Source organism: Malaclemys terrapin, chromosome 3 (genome assembly GCF_027887155.1).
Source record: "Malaclemys terrapin pileata isolate rMalTer1 chromosome 3, rMalTer1.hap1, whole genome shotgun sequence".
Taxonomy (NCBI): domain Eukaryota; kingdom Metazoa; phylum Chordata; order Testudines; family Emydidae; genus Malaclemys; species Malaclemys terrapin.
The window spans coordinates 109633647-109647771 of NC_071507.1; the positions used below are offsets into that span (position 1 = coordinate 109633647).

The 14125-nt window shown below is 44.6% G+C and overlaps 1 protein-coding gene across 1 annotated transcript in view; it reads right to left on the minus strand.

Moving 5' to 3' along the window:
* ENPP1 (ectonucleotide pyrophosphatase/phosphodiesterase 1) overlaps positions 1-13904 on the minus strand; it is a 74606-nt gene extending 60702 nt beyond the window's left edge. The window contains exon 1 of the mRNA XM_054023324.1: positions 13648-13904. Coding sequence (XP_053879299.1) covers positions 13648-13827 — 180 coding nt within the window. The 5' untranslated portion in view covers positions 13828-13904. The remainder of the gene's footprint in view (positions 1-13647) is intronic.
* Positions 13905-14125: the final 221 nt, after the last annotated feature.

Here is a 14125-nt window from a genome sequence, read left to right on the forward strand (position 1 = left end):
CGGTTGAAAACCAGACACAGCTGGTCACCCTAAATTCCAACAATAGTGAATCATAACCAAAGAATAAACAGAGCATTGCATACCACCTATTTTCAATAGTTATAACATAATACACAGCAGCATGTGTAAATGTACTGCCAGTCCTACGCTGAGCCTATACCTCTAGTCCAGCCAAGCTGCATTCTGTGCATGAACGGAGGCAGAAGTAACAGGAAATGTGGCCTTAAGTCACCGTTACACTCTTCTTGTCCTAAAACCAGTCTCCAGCATAAGCCTGAAGGTTGTTCTGATTTATAGTACACCCAGCTGTCCATAATCCCCAGGGGTCATTCTAGTAGCAGGGCATCGGCAAACCATAGGAATTCCTTTGGTCATCCCCCCCCGGCCCAGAGGCCAAAAGTATGGTATAGGCACCACTACAGCTGGTCTATACCCACTGAGGACAAAGGTAGAATCCCTGTGGAGGGGGGTTGGCCACTTTGCGTTGCCAGAGCACAGCAAAACAGCCAGAGCAGGGCCTCAGATCTGGCCCACCACATTCCTTCTTAGTTTGAACCTTGCCATGTTTTGCATATATAATAAGTGATTTTGATCCTATATATTATTACACTGCACATTAATAAAATGCTCTAGAAATATAGCCTTATGTATTTCCAACACTGTATTTCAAAAACATGGGATTGTTTTCTTAGCACGCCTGCCCCACCCTCCTACCAATATTATAATTATTATTAATTGTATTTATTAATAATAAACAGTACTCACCTACACTCACTGGGGTGTTTCTTGCTGCTTTTTGAAGCTCAGCAACTCCTGATCTTGTTGCACAGAGATGAAAAAATAGGGGACGTCCCTTGTTATAAGGGACTGTTGGCACCCCTATGTAAGAGGCATTCTAAAATGCTGCTATTGTGCTTTTCTCTTGTTTTTTTATGATTACATCATGAAACTTGAAAGAGCTGAAGAAGAGCTCTGTGGAGTTCGTGGGCCCAATAAAAGATATTACCTCACCCACCTTGTCCACCCCTCTCATTTCCCCTGCCCCCTATTTCTCTGATTAAGGCTATGTATACACCAGAGATCTTACAGCAGCACAGTTGAACTGATGCAGCTGCGTCACTGGAAGATCTCTCATGTAGCTGCTCTATGCCAACGGGAGAGGCCTCTCCTGTCAACATAATTAAACAGACCCCTACAGGCAGTGCTATGTTGGCGGGAGAAGCTCTCTTACCAACATAACGCTGTGCACACTACCACATTTGGGGGCGAAACTTATATGGCTCAGGAGAGTGTTTTTTCACACCCCTGAGTGACATAAGTTTTGATGACAAAAGTGGTACTGTAGACATGGCCTTACTCAAAGAGTTTAAACAGTGGTTTCATGGCTCATTACAACACACCACACTGCCTGATACCCTTAATTGCCCACGTCAAACCCTTTATACATAACAATCTAACCCCCAATTGCTCACTTCCTTTCAAATGACCACCTCCAACTTGTGTTTCCCCTTCTGCTCAACAATCTGTCCAGGGTGGATAAAAAAAAAAAAAAAAATCAATGATTTTGTTTTTCAAATTGGATTTTTATTTATTTAAATTGAATTCTTTTGATAAAATGCTTTTTGAGGAAAAAACCTATCTAAATATAGTTTTAATTAAAATACATTATAGCTCAAAGATATCTCATCATGGAATAGGGATTATAAATTCTAATTCTATAATATGAGACAATATATTCATGTAATGTTTAAAAAAAAGTTTTGTAAAAGAGTCCTAATGGTTCATCGATTAGGGGCTTCTGTATAGATTATTTAGGTTAATCTTTCTATCTACCCAATGGGACTCAGTGCTCAGTCTAGAAGATACCATCAGAGATGCTTAGTTTTGCCGTTCTCAAACTTTGGATTTGTCTCTCCACATATAACAAGCTTGTTAACAGCAAAAATGTTTTTAAATAAATAATATAGAGAGGTGAGAAATAACAGACCTCAACTCTATTGTTCCTCTGCAAATTTGTGTACACGGAGTCAATCCCTTACCTCTCTCTAAAAGTGCAAAGTTTCAAGAGTTCAATGAATAGAAGATTGGACAAGGAGAAGAAGTCTGGAGATAAATTTGAGAAGGGAGGGACAGGCAGTAGAAACAAAAGTGAAACTGTTTGAGCAGCATATTCCAGAAGTCTTGAGGTTTTTCTGAGTATAGCCTTCATTGATTTGAGATCTACCATACCATTCTCTCACTAGAAGGGAAAACCTATAAAGACAGCAGTCCATAAAAGAGACCCAGTTTGAGAATATTTTAATGAAGTTCCTCTACCTGTGGGTAAGACAGGCTTGCCATGCAAAACGCAAACAGTGCAACAAAGAAATGCAAGGCATGATTGCCCGAATGAAACAACATCATGAGAAGTTTCCCTTCTCAGGAGGAAGCTACGTTGAAGATGATGAAAGGAACATGTCTGAACATGCAGGATCTTCAGGTTGGTAAACTTTTTTATTTCATACTTCTTTCTTAAGGACTGCCTGTCTTCCCTCTGGTTATTCTTGAATCCTCATGTTTGAGCAAAAAATATACTTGTTACTCTATGGTACTGTCATTTTAGATGCAGTTGTGATAAAAAATAAATAGCTGAAATAGGTAGATCTTCTTTTTACAATTTCACCTTTAAAGTAGCACTGAGTGTCAGTGAATGCAATGAGTAATACTAAATGAGCAGTATGGTAATAATAATGAAATAATTGCATTGACTTATTTTGTACATCCTCAACATACAGGATTCTGAAGACTCTCCACCTTCAAGATCACTATCATTTTCTATAGTTTCAGAGTTATCTGCCAAATCATAGTGTTTCAGTCACATCATGTATGTCACATAGTCACAGTATATCACCTGTAGCAAAAAGGAAAAAAAAAATCTCCATCATCCAGAAACAACCTTAGATAAGTTTGTGATAAGAACCAGCAGATTACAAAAAGAAGTAATTGATGAAAAAATTGCCTGGTTTGTTTATGCAACAAACTCTCCTTTCCGTATGATTGAGAACCCACACTTCATTAACATGGTTCAGTCAATAAGACCAGGATACAGTCCACCCAACAGAACAGACGTCACAGGCAAATCACTGGATAAAGTGTATGAAAGAGAAATTGAGCAGTGTGCAAAACGCCTAGAGGATAATTATTAACCCGAGTCTTGATGGGTGGAGCAATGTCCGCAATGATCCTGTTGTATGTGCTTGTGTGACAACAAAAGAAGGGAATGTCTTCCTTACAGAAACAATGGATACATCAGGAAATGCACACACAGCAGAATACTGACAAGAAGTGGCAGTAAAAGCTATAATAATCTGTGGGGGGGAAAATATCAAATGTCTAGTAAGCAGATTGGTCACAGACAATGCTGTGAATGTATCCAAGATGAAAAGAAATTGTTTAGAAGAGAGCGAAGAGAGTCCCAAGCTAGTAACATACGGCTGCAGTGCTCAGTTGATGCACCTCCTAGCCAAAGACTTCAGTGTTCCAGAAATAAAGGCTAATGTTGTTGAAATTGCAAAATACTTCCATAACCACTTTGCAGAAGCTGCTCTGAAAAAAGTGGGAGGAACCAAGCTAACTCTCCTACAAGATGTGCGATGGCACTCAATAGTGGACTGTTATAAGCACTATATTAAGAACTGGCTTAATCTGATGATAGTTTGTGAACAAAATTGTGAAAAAATAGATGGCACTATCACAGCCAAAGGTCTCAATATTGGGCTTAAGAGACATGTTGAACACCTGCAGAGTACCCTGAAACCTATTTTTGTAGCCTCGAACAAAATGCAGGGAAATAACTGTTTTATTGGAAGGAACTGAGTCAGATCTTTAAAAGAGTAATATGCAATGACAGAGTTAAATTACAAGCATTAAAAAAAACAAATGGGACAAGCACTATCTCCAGCTCATTTTCTTGCAAATATTCTCAATACTCGGTACCAGGGTCAAACCTTAACTGACGAAGAAGAGGAGTTGGCTATGACATAGACAGCCAGCAATCATCCCTCCATAATGCCAACTATAATAAACTTCAGAGCTAAGGGTGAACCATTCAAGAAATATATGTTTGCTGATGATGTTTTAAAGAAAGTCACACCAGTGAACTGGTGGAAGTCACGTAAGCAGTTGGATTGAGAGACTGTTGAAGTGATAATATTACTTTTAACAGCAGGAGCTTCTTCTGTCCGTGTAGAATATTTTCTTCCTTTGGGCTAATTCGTTCCAAACTGAGAAAATGTTTGGGATCTGAAAAAGCAGGAAAGCTTGTTTTTCTTTTCCAGATTATGAACAAACAGGAAAATGAAGGTGAAGACAACTGAGTTAGCTGCAGAAACCAATATTTTAAGTTTCTCATGTTGACCTGGCTGACAGTCAATTTAATTTTTTTTGTTTTGTTTTTTAAATATTCCATTTAACTATTTTAGTTAAAAACAATTTTAACAAAAACAAACCTGATTTTAAAAAACTTGAATGTTTAAATTCAAAAATTCATATGCGTGTTTTGTTAAAATATGTTTGCTGTTGAAGAAAAAAATCCAGAATACATAACGTTGTTGTTTTAGTTAAATAAAACAATTTAAATGTCTGTCCGGTGATGTTCTCCCCCTAATGCTGCATGGCAAGAAAATCCTCCAAATATTAATGATTAACCTGTTGAATTGGAGACAGTTTACCTCCCAGTGACTTCATAAATATCTGCTTCAATTACCTTTGGTAAATGAAATAACCAATCATTCATTTTCTGATATAGCTGTAAGACTAATCTGAAAAGTTTTCAAAATAAATCACTTTAAAAATGTACAATGTGTACCTTCTAAAAATGAAACCTACATCTATCTCTGAGTTGTGAAGAATATGTATTAAGGTTATAACAATCAACAAGAATGCACTTTTATGTAACAATCCAGGATTAAATCAAGTTTTCCTGACTAGTGATTTAAATCATGATTCAAATCAAATCCACCCTGAATCTGTTCCAACTTGTTTTTAGCTCAGACACTCAGCTTCCTTCCCCAGACCTGAATAAGAGCTCTGTGTATCTCAAAATCTTGAACTTTCCATGGACAGAAGCTGGTCCAAGAAAGATATTACCTCACCTATTTTGCCTCTCTCAAAGAGTTTATACAGTTAGGCCAATGACTCAGATGGTAAAACAGTGCTCTATGGCAAAACAGTCTTCTCTACATTAGTCATTTTTTCCTAAAATTTCCCACCATTTCTAACACCAGTGCAGCTCCACTGACAGTAAGAATTATAGGAGTTTTAATATGGACAAAACACAGGCAGTTTTATCACTGTTATCTAGACAAATAGTGTATGAGAACACATTTCCACATCTGGATTGTTCAACAACAGTTAACTGTGACTATTATTTCAAGGATTCGCTACACATAGTTAGCTTTTCATGCTGTGTGACCGGTCATCAAAAACTATTGCTTCTACTTCCTAAATTGATGACTTAAATCCACCAGCAGTTTCTAAGATTACTACATGAATTTCCAGCATAAAATTATGTACAGTAACTCCTCACTTAATGTTGCCCCGGTTAATGTTGTTACATTGCTGATCAATTAGAGAACAAGCGCGTTTAAAGTTGTGCAGTGCTTCCTTATAACGCTGTTTGGCAGCTGCCTGCTTTGTCCACTGCTTGCAGAAAGAGCAGCTGGTTGCAGCTAGCTGGTGGGGGTTTGGAACCAGGGTGGGCTAGCAGCCCCCCTATCAGCTCCCCTAAGTTCCCTGTGAGGCAGCCGCCCAGAAGGCTATCAATTGCCAGCAGTTCAGGTGTCCCTCCCCCCACTGCCACGTGCTGCTTCTATCCTCTGCCTTGGAGCTGCTCCCGGGAGCCTCCTGCTTGCTGTGCGGGGGGAAGGGGGAGAGGGAAGAAGGGTGCTAATGTCAGAGTGTCCCCCTTCCTTCCCCTCCTACCCTCCCCCCCAGCTCCTTTACCGGATCTCCACAGAGCAGGGGGTGAGGGTGGGGGGGAACACAGGACAGGGCACAGGATGGAGGGAACTTGCTGGCAGCAGCTGCTGTCTCAACTTGCTGATCTACTTAAAAAGGCAGTGTACTTAGAGTGGGGTCAGCATGCTTACAGGGGCAATGCGTGTCTCTCTCACACACACGGTGTGTGTGTGTCTGTTTCTCTCTGCCATGCTGTCTCCCCTCCCTCCATTTGTGCTGCCTTGTAGAGCGGCACCAAGTCTCAGAGCCCAGGTCAGCTGGTCAGCTAACTCCGGCTCACAGGGCTCCAGCTGCAGGGCCAAAAATAGCAGTATAAACGTTCAGGCTTGGGCTGAAGCCTGGCCTCTGAGACCCTCCCACCTCACACAGTGTCAGAGCCCAGGCTCCAGCCCAAGCCTGAATGTCTACACTGCAATTTTAAAACCTTATGAGCCTGGGTCAGCTAGGGTGACCAGACGTCCCGATATTACCGGGCCAATCCCGATTTTAGGGGACTTGTCCCGTGTCCCGACCTTACATCGGTCGGGACACACTTTATGTCCCGATATTGGGGGACCGCGGCAAGCCGGCGCCGCTCCCCGCTTCTTCCGGGCCCTGCGGCAGCGCAGCTGAGCTCCCGGCGCCGGCCGGCAGGAGCCTGCAGAGTGCTACAGCCCCACTCCCCAGGCACGCAGAGGCAGGGGCGGGGCTTGTAGGCGCCGGCAGCGGGCAGAAAGCACCCCTGCCCCTGCCCCCGCCCAGTGGAGGGAGCTCTTTGGAGGGCAGCTCTGGTTGCTGGGTGGGGGGCAGGGATGGTAGCCCGGCTCAGTTTGTAGCGGAGCAGCAGCAGCTCGCGTTGCTCCGGAGCCAACGGCCACTCGCTCTAGGTAACTGCTCACCTGCTCGGCCCCCTTTCCTCTGGCTCCCCAGTTCCAAAAGCCTCCAGTCCGGGACGGGGTTTAAAGGAGCAGCCCCCTAGCCATGCTGCCTGCCCTGCCCTCCTCTGGGGGCAGAGGAGCTCTCGAGTTAGGGCAGTCTTGCAGACCCAGCAATCGCTGTTTCCAGAGCTGAAGTCTCTTCCCCTGGAAGGGAGGGGATCTGGGTGGAAGGAGGCGTTTGTAAATGCACCACAGATTGAGTGGCTCTTGTTGATATACACAAGTACTGCTGTGTGCTCTCTTGAACAGAGTGGCTGTGTGTGGGGCTTTGGTTTCTGCTCTCTGCTAAACAACGAAGGCTTAAAAATGTGAAGAGGAGGACCAGAGGTGAGGAGGACCAGTCTGAGGGGAGCAGAGTCTCAGCCATAGGTGTGTTGGGGTATATGTTAGGTTGAAAAGTACCTCCCGAGTCCCACTATACAAAAAGAATTGGGGGTTTGTTGTTGCTGGCTGCCGCGCCTCTTCGGCCCGCCCCCGCCAATTTTACCCCCTGTTCTCCGGCAGTGGTTTTTTTGTTTTGTTTTGGTTTTTTTTGCTCCGCCCCCCACGTCCCGATATTTCACTTCTGTCATCTGGTCACCCTAGGGTCAGCTGACCTGGGCCAGCCATCACTGTGCCATGAATCTTTCACTGCAGCGTAGACATACTCAGAGAGACTAAGGTCTGGTCTATACTACCCGCCTGAATCGGCGGATAGAAATCGACCTCTCGGGGATCGATTTATCGCATCCCGTCGGGACGCGACAATCGATCCCCGAATCGGCGCTCTAACTCCACCAGCAGAGGTGGTAGTAAGCGCCGCCGACAAAAAGCGGCAGAAGTCGATTTTGCCGCCGTCCTCACAATGGGGTAAGTCGGCTGCAATATGTCGAATTCAGCTACGCTATTCACATAGCTGAATTTGCGTATCTTAAATAGACTCCCCGCTGTAGTGTAGATGTACCCTTAGTGACTAATTTTCCCACAGTCATACATGAAGGCTGTGGCAGAGCAGGAAACGGAACCCAGACTAATACCCTATCCAATGAACCAATCAACTTTCTAAATATAAACAAAGCCCCAGCTCCAAGCAGTACTCCTTCAAATAATGTTTCAACTTTGCATCAGTACTTGCCCTTTACCATCAGATATGTGGGATAGCTATTTCATTTGAGCAAGTAAAAACTGAAAAATAAATAGAGCTAAAAAGGGTCATAACTTAGAGGAACAATTAGCTTTCCTAGATTTTCCCTGCTCTAAAGGAGAAAGTTTACTCCTTAACTTCTTGTCTCTCCAACACCCAACTCCAATACCCACCACACACACACACCTTCTTATCCAAAAGTATAGAAATTGTACACCACACACACGATTTCTATAAGCTTAATGAGGAGCTAAAACAAATTCTATAATATAATGTTATATTCAAAACCACCTTTGGAAAATGAGATTACCAGAAAAACAAAATCAAAAGTGACTGTGTTCTTAAAACTCCTAAAAGTTAGGATTTTCTCATTTTAATTAAATAGAGTGGGTAACAGTGTACGTAGACATGTTGGGGAATATAATAAAAAAGGAATCGGCGGACCCATTCAATTTGAAACTGGTACTTTTTATTTATTTTTTTACAATAAAAAAAATGAACACTTTTAAAATTCAAACATAAAATTATTGTTGAAGCAGGAAAGTTGTAATGTTGCAAAAACAAAGGCAAAAAAAATTATTACATAATGTCCTTGTTCCAACATATTGCTATTCACCTTACTTGCAAAATAAAAGAATACTTCAGGAAGACCAGCAATATTTTTAACTGAGACTCCCCCCACCCAATAAGAGCACATAGAATTTCAAAATTCAGCATATCATGGAGGTTTAATGGGTAGTCTGAAATAGCAATTTTAAACTCCATTTGGTATCCCAGCATTAGTTACTCTGACCTTCTATTTTGTCTACTTATTACTTTTCAGGGGCATCCTTTAGAAATTTTGTGGACATCAACAACATTACTATTATTATTATGTATTGTATTGAAGTAGCCCCTGAAAGTCCCACCGGAAAGCAGGGGCCCATTGTGCTAGGCACTGTACAAACCCATAGTATGATTGTCCTTGTCCCAAAGAACTTGCAGTCAAAAAAAAGACAAGACAGACAAAGGACAGGAGTGGAAACAGATTCTCAGAGGGGAAGTGACTTGCCCAAGATTCATAGACTCACTCATAGACTTTAAAGTCAGAAGGGATCATTGTGATCATCTAGTCCGACCTTCTGTACACTGCAGGCCAAAGAACTTCACCCACTCCTGTAATAGATCCCTAACCTCTGGCTGAGTGACTGAAGTCTTCAAATCATGGTTTAAAGACTTCAAGTTAGAATTCACTATTTACAGTAGTTTAAATCTGCAAGTGACCCGTGACTCTTGCTGTAGAGCAGTGGTTCCCAAACTTGTTCCGCTGCTTGTGCGGGGAAAGCCCCTGGCGGGCCGGGCCGGTTTGTTTACCCGCCGCATGCGCAGGTTTGGCCGATCGCGGCTCCCCAGTGGCCACGGTTCGCTGCTCCAGGCCAATGGGAGCTGCTGGAAGCGGCGCGGACCGAGGGACATACTGGCTGCCACTTCCAGCAGCTCCCATTGGCCTGCTGCAGCGAATCGCGGCCACTGGGAGCCACAATCGGCCGAACCTGTGGACGCAGCAGGTAAACAAACCGGCCCGGCCCGCCAGGGGCTTTCCTAGCACAAGCGGCGGAACAAGTTTGGAAACCACTGCTATAGAGCAAGACAAAAAAATCCCCTGGGTCTCAGCCAATCTGACCTGGGGGGAAATTCCTTCTCGACCCCAAATATGGCAATCAGTTAGACTCTGAGCATGTGGGCAAGACCCATCAGGCAAATACCTGGGAAAGAATTCTCTGTAGTAACTCAGAGCTCTCCCCATCTAGTGTCCCATCTCCAGCAGTTGGGGATTTTTGCTCCTGGCAGTCGCTGATGGGCCACATGCCATCGTAGGCAGTCCCATCATACCATTACCTCCATAAACTTATCACGCTCAGTCCTAAAGCCAGTCAGGTTTTTTGCCCCCACTGCTCCCCTTGGAAGGATGTTCCAGAACTTCACTCCTCTGATGGCTAGAAACCTTCATCTAATTTTGAGCCTAAACTTGATGGCCAGTTTATATCCATTTGTTCTTGTGTCCATATTAGTGTTTAATTTAAGTAACTCCTCTCCCTCCCTGGTATTTAACCCTCTGATGTATTTATAGAGAGCAATTGTATCTCCCCATAGCTTTCTTTTGGTTAGCCTGAACAAGCCAAGCTCTTTGAGTCTCCTCCCATAAGGTAGGTTTTCCATTCCTTGGATCACACAGGAGGTCAGTGGCAGAGCCAAAATAGAATCCAGGTCTCCTGAGCCCCAGCCCTGTCCCCTAAACATTGTATCACACAGCCTCTGGGTTGCTTTTGTTGAATCTTCTAATCAGAGCTACTGGAGCAGAACTGACAATTATACCCCAAGGGCATAATTCAAAGCCCACTGAAGTCAATGGCAGTAGCTAGAGAGAGGAGAATTCCCAATGATTTCAGTGGACTTTTGGCTCAAACCCAATGTGACTCCTCACAATCGTGTTTTTTCTTACTTCTAAATTATTAAGTACCAAGACACATTGTGTAGGTCGGTTTTAAGTGCAGGACTGGAAAATCCATACTTTGGACTTCGGTTTCTGTGTGATCAACCTCCTTGGAGAGGCTTCCCCATAGAATTAGAACTCAATCCAAAGATCTACCCAAACTCAGGTGCTCTGTGAGAGGCCAAGGACATTTCTTTGGAGCTGTTTCCTGGCTCACCCAGTCACAGTAACCTCCCATGTACACCTCCATTGGTTGTGACCCCCAGTGCATCCCCAATTGCAGTGGGGGAAAGAAAATAATCAACCTGACAGCATAATCTTAACACTAGGTTACATATGTTTTTTCCATGGATTTCTAGGGGAAGACCTAGCAATCCTCAACTCCTTCCCTTCCCCACCGGGTTCTCATGGAAGGTCTTCTGTGTGATATTTATTTAATTTGATTTAAATAATAATTAAAAAGATGCCTATACAAGATTCTAAGCAACCTACACATTTAGTATTCCAACAAAGCCCCAACAGCAACACACACACACACACACACACACACACACATCTTTTCCACCCTTCATCGTCCTGGGAAGCACACCCTTGGCCCTCTCCAAATTCCCTAGCAAAGAGGTATCTTTTGCCTAATGCCCAGAAGGTCACCAGATTTGAGCTACTTTGGACCATGGCGGGAGGAAGCAAGTTCCGGAGTGCCAGATCCTTCACAGAGAGCATGCTGCCACCTATTCTGTTTTAATGAGAGAGATCCAACTTGTTCTATGCTGACCTGAGCTGTGTCAGTATGGTATAGGAAGAGAGGTAATCCTTTAGGCTAGCCGGTTTTAGGCCACTGAGAGCCTTATAGGTCATAACCAACCCCCTAAACCCAGAGACCAACAGGCAGCTAGTAAAGGTTGAGAGTTGATATGTGCTCCCAGCAAGATGCTCTTAGTAAGCAAGCCACCACAGTCTGTACTAGCTTCAATCGCCAAATGTTTTTAAGATGCAGCCCCATGTAGAGCACGTTGCAATAGTTTAATTTTGAGGTAACAATGGCAAGGTCTGCATCCTAAATGAAAGGCTGCAGCCACCTACCCAGACATAGGTGGCAAAAAGCTGACTGGATTACTGCTGCAGTATGATCATCAAATAGTAGCTTGTGGTCTAGAGTTCACTGAGTTTCCAGCTCTGCTCACTAATGGTAGATGAACTCCCTCAAAGAGGCTATTATTTCTGCCATCTCTTCAATCTGTTTCCCTCAAAGCACCATTATCACTTAATTCTTGTCAGGATTGAGCCTTAGCCAGCTCACCCTCATCCTGGTAGACACTGATTGAGGCACATCATCTGAGTTGGTGGAGACTGAGACATACAGTTGGGTATCATCAGCAAACTGAAGACACAAACCTCAGGTCTCATTAACCTTATTAATGGTCCATATACATGTTGTACAGGACTCAGGAGTGTCATAGAAATTCCTGTCCGTTCCAGCTGAGGAATAAGGAGAGACAGACACAGCTAATCAAGCAAGGAGCCCCGGGAGGGGCAATCCGTTTATTTCAATTGCAATTGGGTTTGAGCTCATAAGTCAGCAAGAACAAAGAAAACACTTACACCAAAGCATTATATGCAGTTGACTATGATAATCTATCGCTCTATGATTGGCCAAAATTTGCTATCATTACCATACATAATTAGCAAGCTACATGAATCTGCCCCTCTTATGACCCCTTATTGTTCACCTACTTGCTCCCCCCTTGTGTTATTTTGCAAACCAAGCAGTTAGGGGGAAAAAAGGACGCAGGACGCAGGCACAGAAAGTTCCATTGTCTCCAGGTTTGGAGTTTGGCTACATTTCCTCTCGAAGGAACTTCCTGAGTTAAGATATAGTTGACGCTGCATATTGCCCTTCTTCTATCTCCCATGTGTACGTGACAAATTTGCCCCCTGGCAGTTAAGTAGAATAATTCTATTTCAGGAGGAAGGTGACAGAATGGCACCCTGTGGCACACCACACTTGAGAGCTTTTTGGGAAGAGGAGCAATTGCCCACAATTACCCAGGGAGATCTCTCTGAAAGAAAACAATGAAGCCACTGGAAGCAGTGAAAATGAGTGCTATTAAATGCAACAGGGAAAATAGATGGGGGGGGATCTCTTTCAGATAGGCTATTACGTATAAAAATAGAAGATAAAATAATTTCTGATAGAACTGTGTAACACTCGCTGGACTACTTAATCGAGGCAGGATGAAACTGTTTTCAGCACTACCACTCGGAGTGTTCTTGAAGAGTCGGTAGTGCTGAAAACTGTTCCGTGCCTCCCAACAGTTGAACCGTTTACAGAACAGGATGACCCACCGCAGACAGTATCAGGGGGTAGCCGTGTTAGTCTGTATCTACAAAAACAACAAGGAGTCTGGTGGCACCTTAAAGACTAACAGATTTATTTGGGCATAAGCTTTCGTGAGTAAAAACCTCACTTCTTCGGATGCAACAATTGACCCATTGTCAACAATGGGTCAATTTCCCGGTTGGCCCTGGAGAGCTCTGACTGACTCCCCTAAAGCCAGGCAATGAGAAGAGCAACTATTAGAACCCCAGTTCATGGCTCAGCCTCCTGTTCTCCGACTACAAGGATCTCAGCTTGTGACAGGAGGTTTTTTTTTAATTCCCTGTTGAAGCACATGGCAAAGCCCTTCGCACAAGATGTTTTTAAATCCAGAGTTAAATGAATGCAAGATAAAGTGAGGCACTTGGCATTTCTGCCTGGGTATATCTAACTTACCTACACTGGCTCCATCAGCCATGCACATTAAAGCACCACCTCGTTATGTGTTCTTTAATGTTATGGTTTAATTGCTCGTTGAGGGGGGGAATGGTGCTGAATCAAAGACAGAGGAGCGGAGGTTGCTCAGCAGCAAGCTTTTTTATTCCTCTGCAGAATTTCAGCTCTCACCGGGGGGGCCTTTGTAACCAATAAACGGGGCTGCCCTGCTCCTTATGGCCAGTGTAGCAGGGGAGCACCAGGAAGCTGCAGCAGGGGACTAAAGTCCTACCTGTGGCTATTCATGGCTCCCTCTGCAGAGCAGCGGGACCCGGCCCCTAGAGGCACCTGTCCCAGAGCCCCTAGCACCTCGCTCGCCTCTTACCAGGGAGAGCACTGTATAGGTGTTGGGGTTCTTGCTTTTGCCGCTAAGCGCTGCTTTCTCCGGCTCCTGGGCGAGCTCCATGGCTGGGATCATGGGCACAGCCGCCGCCTGCTGCTCCGCTCCGTGGCTGAGGCTGCGCTTCCCGGGCAGGCTCCCCTTGGCGTCCCCGTCTCCCTCCATGGTCCCCGCGGTTCTGGCCAGCGGCGCTGTCTCCGGACGCCGCTATTAATAGGGTGACAGAGCAGCCCCCGGCCGGCCCCGCCTCCCTGCTGGCCAGGAGCACGCCTGGCGGCTTCCCCCGCTCTCCCTCTCCAACCAATGCGGCTTCCTGGCCCGCGGCTGTCTTGCATTGTGGGTGTCGTTGGTATTAGGCGGCGTTTCCCTCCGCGCCTCTTTACGCTGCCCCGTTTTCTGCTCGCCTCTCACCGAGGAGGGCGCGGCGCCCCACTCCGTGCCCTTCCGCCCCCCACCCCCTGGC